Source organism: Chaetura pelagica, unplaced genomic scaffold (genome assembly GCF_000747805.2).
Source record: "Chaetura pelagica isolate M959 unplaced genomic scaffold, ChaPel_1.0 scaffold117, whole genome shotgun sequence".
Classification (NCBI taxonomy): domain Eukaryota; kingdom Metazoa; phylum Chordata; class Aves; order Apodiformes; family Apodidae; genus Chaetura; species Chaetura pelagica.
Window position 1 is genome coordinate 9,617,943 of NW_009954185.1, and position 19,904 is coordinate 9,637,846.

Below are 19,904 nucleotides of genomic sequence, written 5' to 3' on the forward strand. Positions count from 1 at the left end.
GCTCTTCCTTGCTGCTTATACTGTGGGGCAGAGAAGAGGGAGTGAGGAAATGAGGAACGATTTGCTCAAGTAATTCCTGTTTGTTTAAGCCAACAGAAGCTTAAGTGTCCCACCAAGCCCAATGACAGTGTAGAAGAGTTCCAGCTCTCATCTTTCTGAGAAATTGCTGTTCAATTTGAAACGCTTTGACTCAAAGAGGAAATGAGAGAGCAGTAACCTTTTCACAAGATGAGAGGCAGAACCACAGCCCGTGCAGTCACTTTCATTGCTTTGCTGCAAAGCTTTGAATGATGGATCAATGTGGGCCTCTTGGTGCCAATCAGAGCTGATGCTTGCAGAGTGGGCACGGGTTCAGTAACTCACTCGCTAGCAATGTTAACTCTTCGAAACAGATTCTTCATCATCCTGAGAATTCCCTCTGAGACCTAACACTCCCATCAATCCATGCATGCTCCTCACGATTCCCTACTGTACAAAAACATCCTCAAAATCACCTTGTGCACAGTTTTTTTCCCTAAAACTAAAAGCATCAGAAAGAAGAGACATTGACACCCACATCTGTCACTTTCTTAATTAAAAGTATTTGTCGTCAAACCTTTTTCTTAGCAAGAAAAATGGAGCTCTATTGTTTACTGACTCTTTCTTTTTCAGTTGTATTTTGGGGACAGTTTGTCTTTCTCTCACCATTCAAAATAGCTTAATGCATGCACTTCCCATCCGATCTGTCATTAGCATTTAGCATGACTGCTACAGTTTATAAAATTAGAAAACATCAGTCCTCCCACAGATACTGCTACAACTTCCAGAGGCAAATCACATTTTGTCTTTACCACTATAGAACCTTCCTTTTTTTTTTTCCTTTCTTTTGACAGAATAACGGCTGCTACACTGGAGTTCCTAGCCTGGTTTATTTCAGAATCTTTCCTCCTCTTCAGCTTTAGCATCAAAAACATTTTCACTCCCTTCTCATCCTTTTCCTTGCACCCTGTTTCTCTCTCTCTCTTCCAATTTTTGCCTTTTTTAGATTACGACTGTGCCAATTGTCACCTAATCTGTTTAACTCTCCTGAATATTGGGGCAAAAGCCCTGCTGACAGAGAAACAGAGACATTCAGAGTTCTGTTGCATCAGTGCATAAAGACCGTAAGATTTCAAGCCCTTGCAGAGTAACTCCACTTCTACACAGGAGATGACAACCACAGGCAATGCTCTTAATGCTCTGGCCCACAGCTGGCTGACCAGCATGCTGAATGATGTCATTGGACTTTAAAACACACTAACTGCAAACAAAAACAATTAAAATCACTCTACTAACCACCCATGTGCTTATTAAAAAAAAAAAAAACAACAACAAGGCAACATAAAAATCCACCTACCCTCATAATACATGATATGAGTTACAGCTGACTATGACATACTATCTCTCTTATGCCAAAGAAAAAGATGGAGAAAGTCCAAAGGAGCAGCCTTTTATCCACTGCCATTGCTACCTGCTGTGTTCTAGTACACCAGGCACTCTAAAAATATACCTTTTCTAACCTATCAATCCCTATCAGTCTTATCCACTGGCATCCTATTAGCTCTCTCCACAGTAATGGAATAATCCAGTCTCAAGCAGCAAATCCCTACTACTACCTTCAGTTAGACAGCCACTCTTCTTATCCATAATGCTTATAACGAATAATGAAGGGGAACAGCTACAAGATTATTTCCTGCTGCTATTCTTTTTTACATGCCAGACACCTTTTACACAGAGTTCAAGATGCTTAAAGGCACAATGCAAGAAATATGGAGCAAATTGCATGCACGTGTGTACTCTGATCCAAAATATTTTGCTCTCACATTCCCATTAGCCACATGATGTGAATATCTTGAATAGGCCACTCAGCTTTATGTCAAAAATAACTTATTTTGGATGGAATTTCTTAACAACCAGAGAAAATCAGGGAGTTTGAGAGTCAAGCAGCTTGTGCAGATGGGATATCCCCCAAGAGTTACTAGTACAAGAACAATTTATTGCTATAGGATTAATTCCATTCCTAGTGTAACTGCTTCCAAAGACTACACTAAATACTTTGACTGCTGTGTGGGCACCACAAGTAATTCTGAATACAATAAGCAGTAGCAATTTCCAACTACTGCCAATTCTTGCTTTGAACTTGAAATCAAGAGTAATAGATGCTCAAACACTACTAACACAGCTAGAAGTTGAGTTTGTTTTGTTAGGGTTTTTTTTTTGTTGATTGGTGGCTTTGGTTGGTTGGGTTTCTTAAAGCTCAAGGGATAAAAATGGATTATGGCTCAGTCTTTGGAGGACCTGGTTACTGACAAAGCAGCAGCAAGACTCTCACTCTTGCTCCATCCATTTTCCAGGCTTTTGGAACAGTACCAGACTGCTGAAAACATTAGATCTAGCTGTGGCAGTTTCCCTGCTTGCAATCACCATGGAGAAGTGATGCATCACATAAAACATTAATTATATTGCAAGAATTCAGGGCAATGTATGGAGAGGGTGGAATTACTTAGACATCTAGAGCTTAATCCCTTCCCAATTAAGTCAATAGAGGATCATGAATCTCTAGAAAAGGCGATCTGGGTCCCTGTTTGGCAAATACAGGTCTCATCTATTCCTGTGTTGTGACATTAAAGAAGAAGAATAAAGTAACACTAAAACTAAAAAGCTCAAAAACCTGTGATAGAAATTCTGACAAAGTTGCACAGAATCTTAATTTTCTCTCATTTATAAAAACCCAAACAAAACCAAAACCTAATTTCTAGCAAAAACTGCATGACATGCCCACAGAGACAGCTGTTGGTCAGTTCTGATTTGTTTTTTCTCCCTCTAGGATAAAACATAAATTTCAAGCATGGTGAGCTGTATTCATTCTCAGATATTGTTTGACCTTTTTTCATTTTGCAGTCAATTTAGTTCAATATTCATTGCTACTCAGAGGAATAAACCAGGACATCAGTCCAAACCCAAAAAAAGCCCTGAGCTTTTTACTGGAACGCATTTCTTTCTTAGTCTATTTCAGTACTTTATGTATACAGTACATGCATATGTAGCTATTTGAGTTAAAAAGGATTATTGCAGGACAGATGCATGTTTATTCTGAATGTGTTCATGATCACTGTCTCACACCAGACAGGTATTTTGGTGGTGTTCTGAAATTGTCATCTAGCCCTTCATCTACTGCTCTCTTCTGAGAGAGATGAGTTCCTGTGTGATGTACTCTAGGTGACCCTGCTCTGGCAGGGGGGTTGGACTAGATGATCTCTCGAGGTCCCTTCCAGCCCCTAAGAGTCTATGATTCTATGATTCTCTCACATCTCTAAAGTTTACTCTTCCAGGAGTATCTTTGCAGCACTAATCTGTTCTTGAGGTGCTTATATGTACACAAGTGCTTACAAAAAGATAAATGAGATGGAAAACATGTGCAAGTAAAGGCATACTTACAGAACAAGCTCACTCTGGTATCAGAAACCACCCTACTACCTTACTACATGTTCAGCCCAAAACATTCTCACTTTTGTAGTTGTGCTGATACTAGTCTAGAGTTTTGCAGAGACAGCAAAATCAGTTTGCAGACAGACTGCAGACTTACTCGTATGGAACGTCTATCACAGGTAGAGAAGTATGGCAAGACAACCCCAATGAAACTTCATCCATCACCATTTATTTTATGACACTGTAACCTGGGATCCAATCTACCTTCCTGGCTTCACATCCTGCCACATGATCAGACGTCATTCTGCCTAATTATTTGGGATTGGAAGGCAAGATGCTTATGTATAGCTTATGCCACTTCCAACTGCATTTTATCTTATTATCTGCATTTTATATTATTATTATTATTATGCATATTATCTTTTAACACTACTGCCCCCTATATTTTCCCCTGTTATCCCAAAAGATCTTTATTTCCTTGCCCAAAACTCAGAATTCTCCACATATCTCTATGATTGGTATTCACTATGGTTTTCAGGTACATTGCCTAAAACTTCTCTCTAAAAAAGTCTGCTTGTAAGACAGAGCATAATATATCTTTTTAAAAAATACAACTAAATTTAGGCATTAGAAGACTTAGTCAGAAGTCAGAAGAAGATTATAAGTCAGAAAAGGCAGAGAGTACTCATCATTTGGCCCTAAATAATTAATTTATTAACTGTTCTCATTTATCAACTGAAGTAAGTAGCCTTGATCATAGTTTGAGAACATAGTTCATTGTTCCTGATAGCATTTTCTGTGAAAACAACTGCAGCACAAAACATTTTAAAATTAAAAGGTGATAGAGTCCATTTGTAAAACAGAAACTCTCTTGGAATGCAATTAAATTTAAGAACAAATTTTAGCAGAACTAGGAAAAACCGTTTAAAGATAAATGGATTCATATTTTAAAGTTTTACTTCTCATTATACTCTATAATGCATAAAGCCCACCACTTGCAAGTTACTGGTTTCACTAATACTGGATTTAAACTAATTTGAGGTATACAATCATCTGTTCTCAAAATAAAGGCACCCATTTGAATGCAGATTGCTAAAAGTCACAACTTTTGGCTTTCACATATTTATAAAAAGAGAGCAGAGTCTACTGAAGAAAGAGAATAGGAAAGAGAACCAAGAAATAAACATCCAGAATATATTTACGCTCCAACAATCACTAATAAATTTAGTGAAAGGGCGTTTTGGAGACAGCAAAAACTAATCGGAATAATTTATCTATGCGTGTTATTTGTGTTCAATTCCATTATGTAATATTCTGTAATTTGAAGTTATGTGGAAGGGACTACATCACCTCTCTGGGAATTTTCTAGACTATGAAAAAAAAAAGCTGAAAAAGTGAACAGGTGCTATAGCTCTAGTAATCCTTCCCTAAATCACTGAAGGGCATCAGTGCAAAGCAGTCAACTTTAAAGTCATTTATTAACATTCATTTTAAGACACTGACAGCACGTGTATTTCTGTGTTCTGAGACTGAACGTTGATCTTGGCATTCTTAACAGAACTTATTTGAAGTCTAAGATCACTTATGCCACATTCAATATAAAGTTCATTTTTTAAATTTTAAAAAACAACTACCACTGCAGCAAAGACTTGTCCTGGTTTGAGGCCTCCAAGAACTTTCTAGCTTTGCTTTGTTTCTAACACAGTAAAACTCTGACTCCCAGCCCACCCCAAACAACTGTAAGAAGTACTGCTCCATGAAATAAACTACTGTTGGCCTAATCCTTCATTTCTATTGATATTCAGAGATCCAAAAGAAACACAGTCATACATTTCACCCAAATTCTACGCAGAGGGCCAGCTTTCCCTGGATCCTGATCATTACTCCCTAGACACAATGAACAGAAACACCATAAAGGGCTGAATGCTATTAGACCAACTTAAGACTCTTTTCCAAGCTGCTTTTTCCAGCCGTGACTCAATGCATGGGTGTTTTATCACTACAAAGTCCTAACTTCTAGCATTGGGATGGCCATAAATGATTTTTACCGTGTCATAAAGCCAGAAATCACCCAGATGGAGGTGACATTCCTCTACTTACAGTACTCTAGAGGAACAGATACAGCTATTTGAAGAAGCTGAAGCAATACAAGCCCTCTAACTGAGAGACTTGGGATTAAATTAAAGTATCCCAATATTCCCCTTTCCTCAGCCACTCTTTTTCACTGATTTTTTTTTTCCTTTTTTATTATTTTTCTTTTGGCCTTTTTTTTTTTTCCCTCTTTCAGATTTACTGTTCTGGGCAAATCATGACCCTTTATTTTTTCTGGTTGGCAATGAGAACTTGGCTTTTATTGCACTTACTGGAATACCTCAGTTTCATGGGCAGTGCACCTCACTGGCAGCCAGAGTCAAACTGTCCATCTCTTTTGTGTTTGCTCATCACTCTATCTCCCCAGATTTTGTCCTGGTCCTTCCCATCTACCCCTTAAGTAGATTAGCATCAGTGCAGAAAAGCAGAATCTCACACTTAGGACTGTTGATGTGGCTGTAACAACAGAGCTCTAATGCTGTCTTTGAATGCATTTATCAAAATAAAGAAGACAATCTGTGGACTTAGGCCAAAATGTGCAGTGCTAATGGAGATCAAGCCTGCTGCCACACAGGACTGTTCTTTATTAAATACTGACTTCAGAAGTATCTGATCTGGCCCATTTATAAGCTCAGCTTTTAACAAGGAAGTGTCAGAAACTCTGATGAGACAACAAGCACAGCATTTTAGCCCTTCTTAAAGGCTATTTGCCTGTTATTTTAAAGGTGATTGACTGAGAATCTGAGATCACAGAATCACAGAAGCATTAAGGTTGGAAGAGACCTTAAAGATAATCAAGTTCCAACCCCCCTGCCATGAGCAGGGAACCCAACCACTGGACCAGGTTGCAAAAAACCTCATCCAACCTGGTGGCCTTGTAAACCTCCAGGGATGGGGCATTAACAACCTCCCTGGGCAACCCATTCCAGCTCCTCACCACCCTTACAGTGAAGAATTTCTTTCTAATATCTAACCTAAATCTCCCCTCTCTCAGTTTAAAACCATTACACCTTGTCCTATCACTGTCCTCTCTGATGAAAAATCCCTCCCCAGCCTTCTCGTAGGCCCCCTTTCAAGTACTGGAAGGTGCTATAAGGTCTCCTTGGAGCCTTCTCTTCTCTAGGCTAAACAACCCCAACTCTCTCAGCCTGTCTTCATAGCAGAGGTGCTCCAGGCCTTTAATCATCTTGGTGGCCTTTCTCTGGACCCTCTCCAATAGGTCCATATCTGTCTTGTGCTGAGGGCCCCAGAGCTGCTTGCTCAGTCATGCTGGCCTCTTGGAGTTTCTACTTTACTTCCTCTTAGTTGGGATGCACTGCCCTTGAGCCTGGAAAAGGTGATCCTTAAATATCAGCCAGCTTTCATGGGCGCCTTTACCCTCCAGGATGTTATACCATGACACAATCTTGAGCAGATCCCTGAAGAGGCTGAAATCTGCCCTTCTGAAGTCAAGGGCAGTAAGCTTGCTGTGAGCCCTCCTTGCTGCCCTATGGATCTTGAACTCCACCATTTTGTGGTCACTAAAACCTAGGCTGCTCTTGAGCTTAGCATCCTTCACCAGCCCTTCCTCGTTGGTGAGGACAAGACCCAGCATAGCACCTCTCCTTGTTGGTTCCTCAATTACCTGGAAAAGGAAGTTATCCTTGCACTGTAAGAACCTCCTGGATTGTTTGTGTTTAGCAGATTTGTTCTTCCAACAGATGTCAGGGTGGTTGAAATCTCCTATGAAGACCATGGCTTGTGAATGTGAAGCTGCTCCTATCTGTCTATATAGTGCCTCATCTATATTATCCTCCTGCTCAGGTGACCTGTAGAATCTAGATGAAACCTGGTACAACTACTTTTGCTAGTTGTGAATCTCAACCACGAGTTCTACCTAAGAGTTCTATTCTTCTTACTTTTCTCCTGTAAAGAAAGTGTGGTCCTGTGCTAAGGCAGTAACCTACTTCCAGCATGTCCTGACATAAAAGAAGGAAATCCTGAATGCATCCATGTACGTACATGTACATCAGGGATGCAAAGCTGGCCATTTCATACCTTTGGTAAGAGTTTAATGAGACTTTCTAGTAGAGGTCTAAAATTCAGGAGTCACAACAAGGGGCAACACTGTCACCAGCCATCATTATCAGTTATGAAGATTACTAATATTCTACAATTTCCAGTTTGCAAAAGCAGCAAATTCAACATAAACAGTATCTTAAACTAAATAGTGTTAATAAGCACATGCACCTTTATTGTTATTATTTTTTAAATCAGATTCTGTTGTTAATCAGAATGTGTTGTTTGATTTTCAGGTTGAGATGATGATGGAAAAGCCCTTGTCTGTTTTCTGTTATGTTTCATGGAATATAGCAGTAACTACAATTAGAAACACCTCCAAGTAAACCTGGCTGTAAAACAGCTTTTACAGCTGCTTGCTGATGTCTCCCTCAAAATATAACTCCACTTTGTGTAATCTGCAAAACACAGTATTTCTGCCCCTCCTAAAATTCTCAAGTGAATCTGAAGTATGAGTATGTAACTCGCAGATTTTTCCTTTATGGCACCTGGTAACTAACTGAACAGAAATAAAGCACTATAGCCACTTAGTCAATAACTCCAGAAGAATACACACTCCTGGTCTGGCTTTATATGGTTATTTAATATCAAGAGAAACCCAGCAGTAAAAACAGCACCAATGATTTTCACCTCTCATAATTTCTGTGAGCATTTGATTCAGAGACCCAATATGCCTGACATGCCTAGTGATGTTATTTCCCTAGTACTTCCAGGGAACACCTCCCAGGTACAGGAAGCTAATCTTCATTTAAATTGAGGACTGAATATTTGAGTGTCTCTTGATATTCAACTCTTGATACCTCTGAAACAAACTTTGAATTATACATATTATGGTTACTGGAATAAAAAAGTATTTGAAAACCTAATTGAGTGAAAGTAATTAAAATGAAGATATAAAAGAAAAAGCCAAAAAGTAGATGAACTTAATGTATCTTGAGAATTTCTCATCTGCACTACCTGAAACAAATTCATTATGTAACTCCAAATGGAATAATATTTCTGAACAATGAGAAGTTGTTGCTTTTTTTTTTTTTTTTTAAATTTGTTGATGCCTGGTAGTCTTCCAAAGAAAGCTAGGACTTAAAAAAAATGGATCTTAAACCAGATAATTCCTTAAGGAGCAGCCTGTGGATGTGGATGGGTTTTCTGAACACTGCTGCACAATTTATTAGGATAAACTCAAGGTCCAGATTTTGATCTTTAAACACTGCTACAGTTTTTAGGTCAGGCAAAAATGCGAGATGTTAAAGATTTCCTTAAGCAATTTAACAAATAAAGCACCACCTCAGCTTTCTGACTGTAATCACTCTATTCAAAGAACTCTTCACCACCAGCAGCCATTGGAGAGCCATTTGAAATAGCTTTGATCTCACAGTTTCAGTGGCCTATTTTTTTTAAACATTACTGAAGCATATCCCATTGTAAATCAACATCAATAAAGAAAAACTTCGTATGTACGACTATCTCACATTCTCCTCAAAACATATAACAAATAGTTTTTAAAGATAAGACCACTGTGCTCTTCTAGTGTAACTATACTCAGAAAATCTCATTCCATGTTTTCTGCATCAGTGCCTAAATTTTACCTGAGTATAGAATCATTGAATATATTGGGTTGGAAAGGACGTCTAAAGGTCATCTAGTCCAACCCCCCAGAAATAAGCAGGGACTAAGCCAGATTGCTTATAACCCCATCAAGCCTGACCTTGAATGTCTCCAGGGATGGGGCCTCCAACACCTCGCTAGGCAGTTTGTTCCAGTGATCCACCACCCTCATACTACTTTTTTCCAACCTAAATCTACTCTTCTCTAGTTTGAAACCATTACCCCTTGTCGTGTTGTTACATGCTTTTGTGATTAGGTCTCCCCTCATAGGCCCCTTGCAGGTATTTGAAGGTTGCTAAGGTCCCACCCAGCTTGGTGTCATGGGCAAATTTCCTCAGGGTGCTCTCAATGCCACTGTCAATATTATTAATGAAGATACTAAACAATACTGGTCCCAGTACAGAACCCCGAGGGACACCACTTGTCACTGTGTTCTATCTCAGGGGGGAACCTTATCACTCTCTACAACTACCTGAAGGGAGGCTGTAGTCAGGCATGTTTGATGGGGCTTTGAGCAACCTGGTCTAGTGGGAGGTGTCCCTGCCCATGCAGGGGGGTGGGAACTAAATGATCTTTGAAGGTCCCTTCCAACCCAAACCACCCTATGATTCTTTGAAATGTGATGGCTTTCTAAAAGAAGGGCTGGAAGGAGGGTCCTGGGAACTACAGGCCTGTCCATCTAACTTCAGTGCCATGGAAGTTTATGAAGCAGATCATCTTGAGTGCCATTATGCAGCATGTGCAGGACAACCAGGTGATCAGGCCCAGTCAGCATGGGTTCAGGATAGGCAGGTCCTACATAACAGACATGATTTTCTTCTATTTTTATTTCACTTAAGAGGATGAGGGAACAGCTGTGGATTTTGTTTACCTGGACTTTGGTAAAGCCTTCAACATGCTTTACCACAGCATTCTCCTGGAGAAACTGGCTGTTCATGGTTTAGCCTGGTATACACTTGAATTAGAGACTTAAGGGTTAAATTTGCCAAACCTACATGATGTTGCACAATAGAATCTGTTAATGTTTGCTAGAGGTATTGTGTTGATTTAGGATGTGTCTGGCCTGAGAGCGCAAGAAGCAGGATTCAGCTGGGTACATTAGCCACCCTGCCAGACTGAGGAACATGACCCAGCACACCGAAGAAGACTTACGAGCCTTCCTCCAAGAGACCCCTGCCCACGACCACTGAGAGGAAGTGTGCATGTGGGAATGGGCAAAGCTTTATGTTAATGACTTTGGAGAAATGATTTAAATATTATAATGAATTTGGGGAATTAATCTGGATAATCCTGTGTATTTTTTTGTTAGGTAATGCATATGTATATTTTTAAGTTAATGAACATGTACTGTTCTCATCCACTGGTGTGCGTGTTAAAAAAAAGATGACCCACGCACCCAGAGCTGCCATAAAGAATACCTGATTTACAGCTTCCCAGGGCTATAGAGTCTATTTCTTCAAATCACTCTTCACTGGGTAAAAAACTAGCTGGATGGCCAGGCCAAACAGCTGTGGCATATGAAGTCACAAGTGGTGTTCCCCAGGGCTCAGCATGGGGGCCAGACTTGTTCAATATCTTTATCAAAGATCTGGATGAGGGGATCGAGTGCACTCTCAGTAAATTTGCAGACACTAAACTGGGAGGGAGTGCTTATCTGCCTGAGGGTAGGAAGACTGCAGTGGGACCTGGATAGGCTGGATTGATGGGCTGAGGCCAACTGCATGAGGTTCAATAAGGCCAAATAGCAGGTCCTGCACTTCAGCCACAACAAACCCCAGCAGCGCTACAAGCTTGGGAAGAGTGGCTGGAGAGCTGCCCAGCAGAGAGGGACCTGGGTTGTTGAATGACAGCCAGATGAACATGAGCCAGCAGTGTGCCCAGGAGGCCAAGAAGGCCAATGGCATCCTGGCCTGCATCAGGAACAGTGTAGCCAGCAGGATCAGGGAGGTGATCCTGCCCCTGTAACTCCGCACTGGTGAGGCTGCACCTTGTGTGCTCTGTGCAGTTCTGGGCCCCCCACTACAAGAAGAACATTTGAGGTGCTGGAGCAAGTCCACATAAAGATAACAAAGCTGGTAAAGGGTCTGGAGGACAAGTCCTGTGAGAAGTGTATGAGGGAACTGGGGTTGTTTAGTATGGAGAAAAGGAGGCTGAGGGAGACCATATCACTCTATAACTACCTGAAATGAGCTTGTAGCAAGGTGGGGGTCAGTCTCCTCTCCCAAGCTATAACTGACAGGCTAAGAGGAAATGGCCTCAAGTTGCACCAGCGGAGTTTTAGGTTGGAGATTAGACTTCTTCCTTCAAAGAGTTATTAAACACTGGAACAGGCTGCCCAAGGTGTCAATTGAAGCACCCTTCCTGGAGGTTTTTAAAAGGCATGTAGATGTGGTGTTTAGGGACATGGTTTAGCATTAGACTAGGTAGAGTTAGTTTAATGGTTGGGCTTTTCCAACCTAAACAATGCTATGATTCCATGATTCATGTCCTACATGTAAGTAGTAAGTCTGATATTCTGAAATACAAAACAGAATCCTAGAAAGCCAGTATTTTTTTATGATAGGTATATCCTTCCTCTTTTAGAGCCCACTGCTCCCCTCTTCAACCTGAAGCTGTTTTTGTTGCAAAACCTGAGTACACAATGGATTTGACATCTCTCTGGAAAACAGCACCTAAACACAAGTACCAGTGACTGTTTTTCCAGGTGCCAATGCAATTATAGTTTTTGATGCATCTTCACCTTCACTATACCCTAAAGCCAGTGACATACAGGTTAATCAATGCCTTAAGATTTAATCAGAAAGTGTTGAGAAAGAAGTTGTTGTTGTGTGATACAGATAAGGAACAACCTAACTCTGAAGTGTATAATGGTGCTTCATAGTGATTTAAGAAATGCACCACAGGAGAGAGAAGGCACACAGAATAACATAGAGCAAAAAAACCCATAAAGATCAGTAACTCACCTTTAACTCTGATTAGCTGCAAATGTTTAGCAATAAAGAACAGTTTAGCAGTAGTCCTTATTTCAAAGTGGGAACTGATGTTTACAAAGGAAAAACACAGTCTAAGGAAAACAACCTTTCTGGGTTGTAGAGCCAGAGAGAAAAGCAACAGAGTGCAGAAGTCCATTCCTTCTTCCCTCTTGCCTTTCCTCTGTCACAAGCACTGACACCTCCCAAAGACAGGCCTCTCCAAGGAAAAGTTATCCTGTCTCTTTGGCTACTTTTCCTACCTCTCCTGCTCTAGAAGGTAATTTGTTTAAACGCATCCTTGAAAAAACCCAGCAAGATTTCTCCTCATTAGTAGTTACAAAAATGAAGGGGTTTTTTGGGTTGGTTTATTTGTTTTCAAACAAGGATAATTGCAATCCAGATTTTTTTAGCTAATTTTTACCCAAGCTTATGGGAAAACCAACAAAACACATGATAAAAACAGGTGAAGACATAAAAATCTCACATTGATCTCATGACTTGAAGTCACATTGCTAAGGCAGCCTGCACAGCACTGCAGAGAGGAAAGCAAGAGCCTCTTTTGCTTCATGAGGAGAGGTGAACTACTAAAGCACAAATACATCAAGATACTGATGGGAGAAAACAGAAATCCATAGAGGCAGGAAAAAGGAGGCCCCCTGAATGTGGTCTTGCTGCTTTCCATTCAACAGAGTAGGCCAACTTAACATGAGAATCAAGTTTAACACTGGCTAAGTTTCCTGCAGAGCATCTTGCCTAGCTAGAGCCACAGCCCCTTAAGATAAGATAAGGGAGGCCATTAAGAACAGGAAGAAAAGAAGACCAATAACAAAAGAACACGCTGGGCATATTTTAGCATAAAGCAGAGGAAGCTGGATGGGGTGGGGGGACTTCAGGGACTTGAAGATTTTAAAGAACTAGATAGCTAGGTATGCATCAGGAATGGAATCAATAGGTTTGTCTTCACCTTAAAGCAGACTGAAAGAGAGATACATCTCTTGAGGTAATTTCTAGTACTATATTTTTCTGGTATTTGGAATGGACCCTTCAATACAGTAACAGCTACTTCACCTCCAAAAGAAAACAGCCCTACAACAGCCCCATATTGCAAGGTGTCCTTTTTCCAGAATGCTATAATTTATTCCCATTCTAAAAGAATGTTCACACCACCACAGCAGCAGAGGGACACTTTGCTGTCACTGAGAATCAAGCCCAAAGTATCAATCAAGTTCTTTATTTATATCTCTTGGATACAATAATCTCTCTAGAATTGAAGGACTATAGGTTTTAGATTTTGATAAAATGCAATGAGATATCTGGGCTTTGAATAAAATAGAGTTTTAAAAAGAAGGTTAAGACAGCATTAAAAAATCATTACCATGTCAGTAGAGTCTAAGCAGACAGCTCTTTAATAACACTGGACAGAGAATTTAAGAGAAAATACTTCAGAGCAGGAAATTAATATTCTTTCCAGTAGAATGATTTCTTTAAAGACAAAAATCAAAATTATGCAAGTCTTTTTTTGCTTCAAAAGAATCACTTTGAAGGTAAAATACAATTACCCAAAGCAATTAAGAGGAGAAGAAGAAAGACAGAGAAAAAGAATACTCCTAGGGCCAAGTATGTAAGACTGAAGAACTATTCACTCAAGGTATAATAACCCATTTTCCTCTGAATTATATTTATTTAATGCAAACAAAGATGTGCAGAAGAGATTAATGGATTACAGGAGAAGGTAAAATGGAAAGCTGTTTTTTGGAAAGCACCACTATTATCAAAGATAACTGCTTACTTCAAGTTGAAAAGATTATTGTTTTAATTCAAGATGGAGTTGTGCATGGCTCTGTGGGCAACTATTCAGAGAAGAGACACAGAAAACAACAAAAGGAATACTCTACAACAGTTAGCAGTTCTTGACAAGACGTCAGTCTCTGTTTTAGCAGTTGTTGATCTCACCAATCAAACTTCTCACAGGTAACAAAGGAAGAATTTTTCAGTTAACCTTTCCTTTAAGACTACAGTCTTTCTCTCCAACTCTGATTTTTGTTTAGGAGGACAGAAGGAAACTGGCTTCCATCACACACTTGTCATGATATGAAAAGCAATCTATGTATCAGATTTGGCTGTATGAACAAAACTATTCTTAAGTTTGTAAGATCTGCCAAATACCTGTCTCATTCCTTTGCCCCAAGAATCAGCTTTATTCTTTTGCTTTTATTAAACTATTTATTAATTAATTCTTGCCCAAAAGAAATGAAAATACTAAGGACAAGCACAAAGAATCTTTAGTAACCTCAGATTACACAGTGTTTCATAGTTCCACTATAAAAATGAGAAACCACTTGAATGTAGTATTTTGCATCAAAACCTCAGCTTGACATTTTTGGGACAAAAACCTGGGATATTTTACTATTTTAAATGCCATTACACAAAGCAATCAGTCATATTTCCTCATCTAGCGTATACATTTATAGATAAACTCTGTACTTGCCTTTGGTCATACATGATGCCCTGATTCTAATTTAGAAATAATTAAGAAGTGTAGACTTTCGATTTTATTATCCATCTAATTTGACAAACCAAACAGATTTCCTCTAAGGCCTCATAAGAGGAATGAAAATGACATACTTTGTTTCAGCTCCTGGTGAGAGGCATTACATGTTCCTCTAGCCAGCCCCTGCTAGGGGCACAGCAAGTTTTTCAGAGGCTACATCAAAGGCCTAGTTCTGATGGATGCATAAAATGAGAGACTGAAAGCAGAGCCTTCAAAAAGAAAAAAATAATAGTGGGCTTAAGGAAAACAGGTATCTCATGTCACCCGTATGTTTTTAAAAATTGTAGCTGGGAATTAAAATTAAATTTAACATGGAGAAAATATTATATTAGCTCCCACAGTTTGTTTAAGTGCCTGCACAGAGCAGGCAGCTGCTTCAGTAACTGCTCCCCCATTTTTTACTTTCACTGGGAAGAGATTACTTCAATGACTTCATGTTTACGGTTAACATACGTGTCCTGGCTTCCTTCTGTGATGCGATACAGACGATTGGCACCTCCATCAGCACAAGCTCTCAGTGCAGCTACAAGTGAAGAAACAGAATGTGAATATAACAACATTATAAACAAAAAACCACAACCACTTACTCCATTATTGATATGTCTGTGTAAACTCAAATGTTCATTACAGCGTTGGGAATAAACCTGAGATCTCATATGGCTTTTAACTTCCTAGACCTGACAGGGAAAACAGAAATTTCTACTGTGCTTTGGTTTAACTTTCCTGAAAGGATCTGTGCAAAGGACTACAAGATAAGCAGTGCTTGATTTGGACCCAACAACTAGGCTAATCTATGGCTGTTAGGGAGGACAAGCCTGATTCACTGGCTGGAAGGGCTACATCCTGTCATTGACCACACGGTTGGACTGCACGTGAATTGTGAAACTAACTGAAGGCTCCGTGGTCAGTTTGTTCGATAAAGGCCAGGGCTTTATCTGACTTCTTATCAGGTGCAAGTCTGGGCATCTACACGCAAAACAAAGCAAGGCTCCATAGCCAGAGGTCGCACCATAAAGGCCGGAATCAAAGCCTGTGTGACTTAACCTGGTGAATTCACATGTGAAGCACTGGCTGTCTCCCTTACCTTTTTCCTAATCAATAAACATCATTAATCTGTAAAGAAACAATCAATAAACTAGTTATGACCTAAGTCCCACCTCATCAATAGGTGTTAAATTAGTTCTCAAATCCTTTGTTCAGGGAGAGAAGAGCATCTCCTCTGGAACGGGCTGACAGGCCTGACCCCCTCTTCTTTCACCCAGGCAGGAACACTTTGTTGGGTAAGACATCATGACTTTCACATTTGGGTAGGGGTGAAACAATCTTTGTACTATTATTGTTAGCAATATTGGCATCTACTAGTAGCACTGTCTTAGTGCATTTATCAACAGTTATTTTGAACTTGTTGTATCTGTCGCCTTAATAAATTACTTATTTATATATATAACTACTTTGTATTTAATAGAATCATAGGGGTTGGAAGGAACCTCTGAAGATCATTGAATCCAACCCCTCTGCTGAAGCAGGAACTCCTAGGGAAGATCACACAGGAATGCATCCAGATGGGTCTTGAAAGTCTCCAGAGAAGGAGACTCCACAACCTCTCTGGGCAGCCTGTTCCAGTGCTCGTCACCCTCATAGTCAAGTAGTTTTTCCTCATGTTGAAGTGGAACTTTCTGTGTTGTAGCTTGGTGTCACTTCCCCATGTCTTTTCACAGGGCACCACTGAAAAGAGAGTGGCCCATTCTTGACAACCACCCTTCCAATATTTATAGACATTAATAAGGTCCCCTCTTAAGTCTTCTCAAGACTAAGCAGCCCCAGGTCTCTCAGCCTTTCCTAGTATGACAGATGTTCCAGTCCCTTAATCGTCCTTGTAGCCTTCCCTTGGCCTCTTTCCAGCATGTCCTTGTCCCTCTTGAACTGAGAAGCCCAGAACTGGACACAATACCCCAGATGTGGTCACACTAGGGCAGAGCAGAGGGGAGGAAAAGCTCACTTGACCTGCTGGCCACACTGTTCTTAATGCATCCCAGGATACTATTGGCTCTCTTGGCCACAAGGGCACATTGCTGTCCCATGGAGAACTTGTTGCCCACCAGGACCCCAAGGTTCTTCTCCATGGGGCTGCTTTCTAGCAGGTCAACCCCTAATCTATACTGGTGCCTGGTGTTTTTTCTCCCCAGGTGCAGGACTCTACACTTCTTCTTGAACCTCATTAGGTTCATCTTTGCCCAGCTCTCCAGTCTGTCTAGATCTCACTGAATGGCTGCACAGCCTTCAGGTGTATCAGTCAATCCTCTCAGCTTCATGTAATCAGCAAACTTGCTGAGGATACACTCCATCACTTCATCCAGGTCATTGATGCAGATGCTGAATAAGACTGGGACCAGTACTGATCCCGGGGGAACACCACTAGTCACAAGTCTCCAACTGGACTCTGCACCATTGATCACAATCCTCTGGGCTCTATTGTTTAGCCAGTTCTTGATCCATCTCACTCTCCGCTCTTCTAACTCACACTTCTTGAGTTTATATGGAGACAGTGTCAAAAGCCTTACTAAAGTTGAGGAAGACAACACCCACTGTTTTGCCTGCATATATCCATTCCATCATACCATCACAGAAGGCTATCAGACTAGTCAGACGTGATTTCCCCTTGGTGAATCCATGCTGGGTACTCCTGATAACCTTCTTTTCCTCCACATACTTAAGAGATGACCTCCAAAATAAGCTGCTCCATCATCTTTCCAGGGATGGAAGTGAGGCTAACCAGTCTGTAGTTAACCGGGTTCTGCTTTTTGCCCTTCTTGAAGACTGGAGTGACATTAGCTTTTCCCCAGGCCTCAGGCACCTCTGTTTTCCAGGACTTTTCAAAGACAATGAAGAGTGGGGTCTAGCAATGATTTCTGCCAGCTCCCTCTGCACACATGTGTACATCTCATCGGGGCCCACGGATTCGTAGATGTCCAGTTTCCTTAACTGATTTTGAACCAAATCTCCTTCAAGGTTGTCTTCATCAGTCCTGACTTCTGTGGTCTGGAAGGCTTGGGAATCTTGAGGGTCAGGCTTAGCAGTAAAGACAGAGCCAAAGAGTAACTGCCTTCTCTGTATCTTCCATTACCAGGGCAACCACTTCATTCAGCAGTGGGCCCACATTTCCTCTGGCCTTCCTTTTACCTCAAATGCACTTGAAGAAGCCTTTCTTGTTGTCCTTGACTTTCCTTGCCAGTTTTACTTCTAAGGAGGCCTTCACTTTCCTTGTTGCATCCCTACACACTCTGACTACATCTGTGTATTCTTCCCAAGTGGTCAACACTTTTTTCCACAACCTACAAGCTTCTTTCTTCCACTTAAGTTTGTCCAGTAATTCCCTGCTCAACCATGCAGGTCTCCTGGCTCTCTTACTTGATTTCTTACTCTTCAGGACACTTTGATTTTGAGCTTGGATGAGGTGGTGCTTGAATATTAACCTGGGGCCCCCTTTCCTTCCAATACCCTATCCCCATTTGGGTATTTGCCACTTTGCAACTCTGTTCTCACAACAGGCCTCACTTGATTACAGGTGTTGTTAAGTGGTCATACACATAAACACACATGATCCTTTAGTCATAAACTCTTTATTAACTTCTGCAACGTAAGACTGCAGTCCAGCTGCCCTCAGCACCCCAGTATATGACAGTTGTTGGATAGCTAGGGGGCTGTGGTCTGAAATCCTGTGGCTTCAATAGGAGGGGTCCCCCTCAACCACACATCCATGTCACACACACACATACGGCTTTTTGCTTCACAGAACACTTACTTCTTCTCTTGTTTCTCTAATTAGATGTTTGATCTGGTTTTATCAGACTAGTGCCAATCTTCATCTGACTGTGTCACTTTACAAATAGGTTATTTCTATCTAAATTACCCTACTATTTCTATCTAACCTATCCTATCTATCCTAACCTACTTCCTAGTCAACTTAACTACATGGGGGGCAAGTATTCAAAACCTCCAGGTGTGGCTATGTACTTGTCTAAACAAGGGGGAACTCACACCTTAAAACTAACAATATTTTCACCCAGGCAAAAGGTTCACAATGGTGGATGTATAATGACCTGCATAAAAACCAGAGGGAGGGAATAGGTTTTACAGTACCTGTTTTCTTCTCCCTTCCATGGCACAAAATAGTTAACTCTACTATAGTTCCTATACTGTTCCAGACTGTTTGAAACAACTGATATAAAGCAGGTGGGTTAGGTCTTGGCTTTAAATCTTGAACTAGCTGGCTACAAAAGCAACAAAACCATAATAATTTTCCACGCTTTCACAGAACTTGGGGACAACAAAGGGCACATGTCACTAATTCCAAAAGATTTAAACACGCATAGACATGCTGTTCTCTTTTGATCCCTTTGTTTATATAGACTTAAGTCAGAAGAAGGAGAAAAGTCTAACACTATTATTACAAAATCAGATAAAAATTGGCATATTTTATTCATAAGCATCCCTATTAATCATCAGTTAACTAGCACACAGTTCTTTCATGAGATTTTTAAAATATGATAAGCTATTAAAGACTAAAAACGACCATCTTGTCTTAGCAGGCTTTTATCAGTTTTGCTCTGAGATGCACAAGCGAGATAACCAAAGTACACAAGATAAAAGAAGCTGTCGTTTCTACATTAGACCACAAAATTCTTTCCAGGGCTGCAAGCAAATGGAGACTGACTGGTAGACCTGAAAGGACTGAAAGTCAGAGGATCAGAGGGGAAGGGGGGAAAGGGAAAAAGAAGAGACAAAGAAAAGAAACAGCCTGCTCAAGTTTTTGGGGTAAAAAGGTATAAACTATCAGATTGTGTACTTCCTGCTGCTGAAAATCCAATTTTCAGCTAAAGTCACTTTGCTTTGGTGTTTATTTCTCAGTCAGAAACACCTCTCAGCAGTGACACAAACTTACATTTTTCCTTTTGGCACTCATTAGGTGGGCAATCCGCCTCTCCTTCCAGTTTAGCTATCAACTTAACACAGCCTGTAAAAACAAACAGCTAAGTTCATCTCTATACCTGCTCTCATCTTCAAGCCATCCTTACTAGGCTGCTGAACTCACACCACAGGGAACGTTCTGTACAGGTATATCCACCGTGCAGTACCATGCGACTTTGGCTGAGGCTTTTTGGAAAAAAGAGAAGACAGCA

At 40.6% G+C, this 19,904-nt stretch overlaps 1 protein-coding gene across 1 annotated transcript in view; it reads right to left on the minus strand.

Moving 5' to 3' along the window:
* The window catches only part of TPK1 (thiamin pyrophosphokinase 1), a 205,523-nt gene extending 189,833 nt beyond the window's left edge, over positions 1–15,690 (minus strand). Inside the window, exons 1-2 of the mRNA XM_010003042.1 lie at positions 15,615–15,690; positions 15,178–15,247 (exon numbers count right to left, since the gene is read on the minus strand). Coding sequence (XP_010001344.1) covers positions 15,178–15,247; positions 15,615–15,690 — 146 coding nt within the window. The remainder of the gene's footprint in view (positions 1–15,177; positions 15,248–15,614) is intronic.
* Between the last annotated feature and the right edge of the window lie 4,214 nt (positions 15,691–19,904).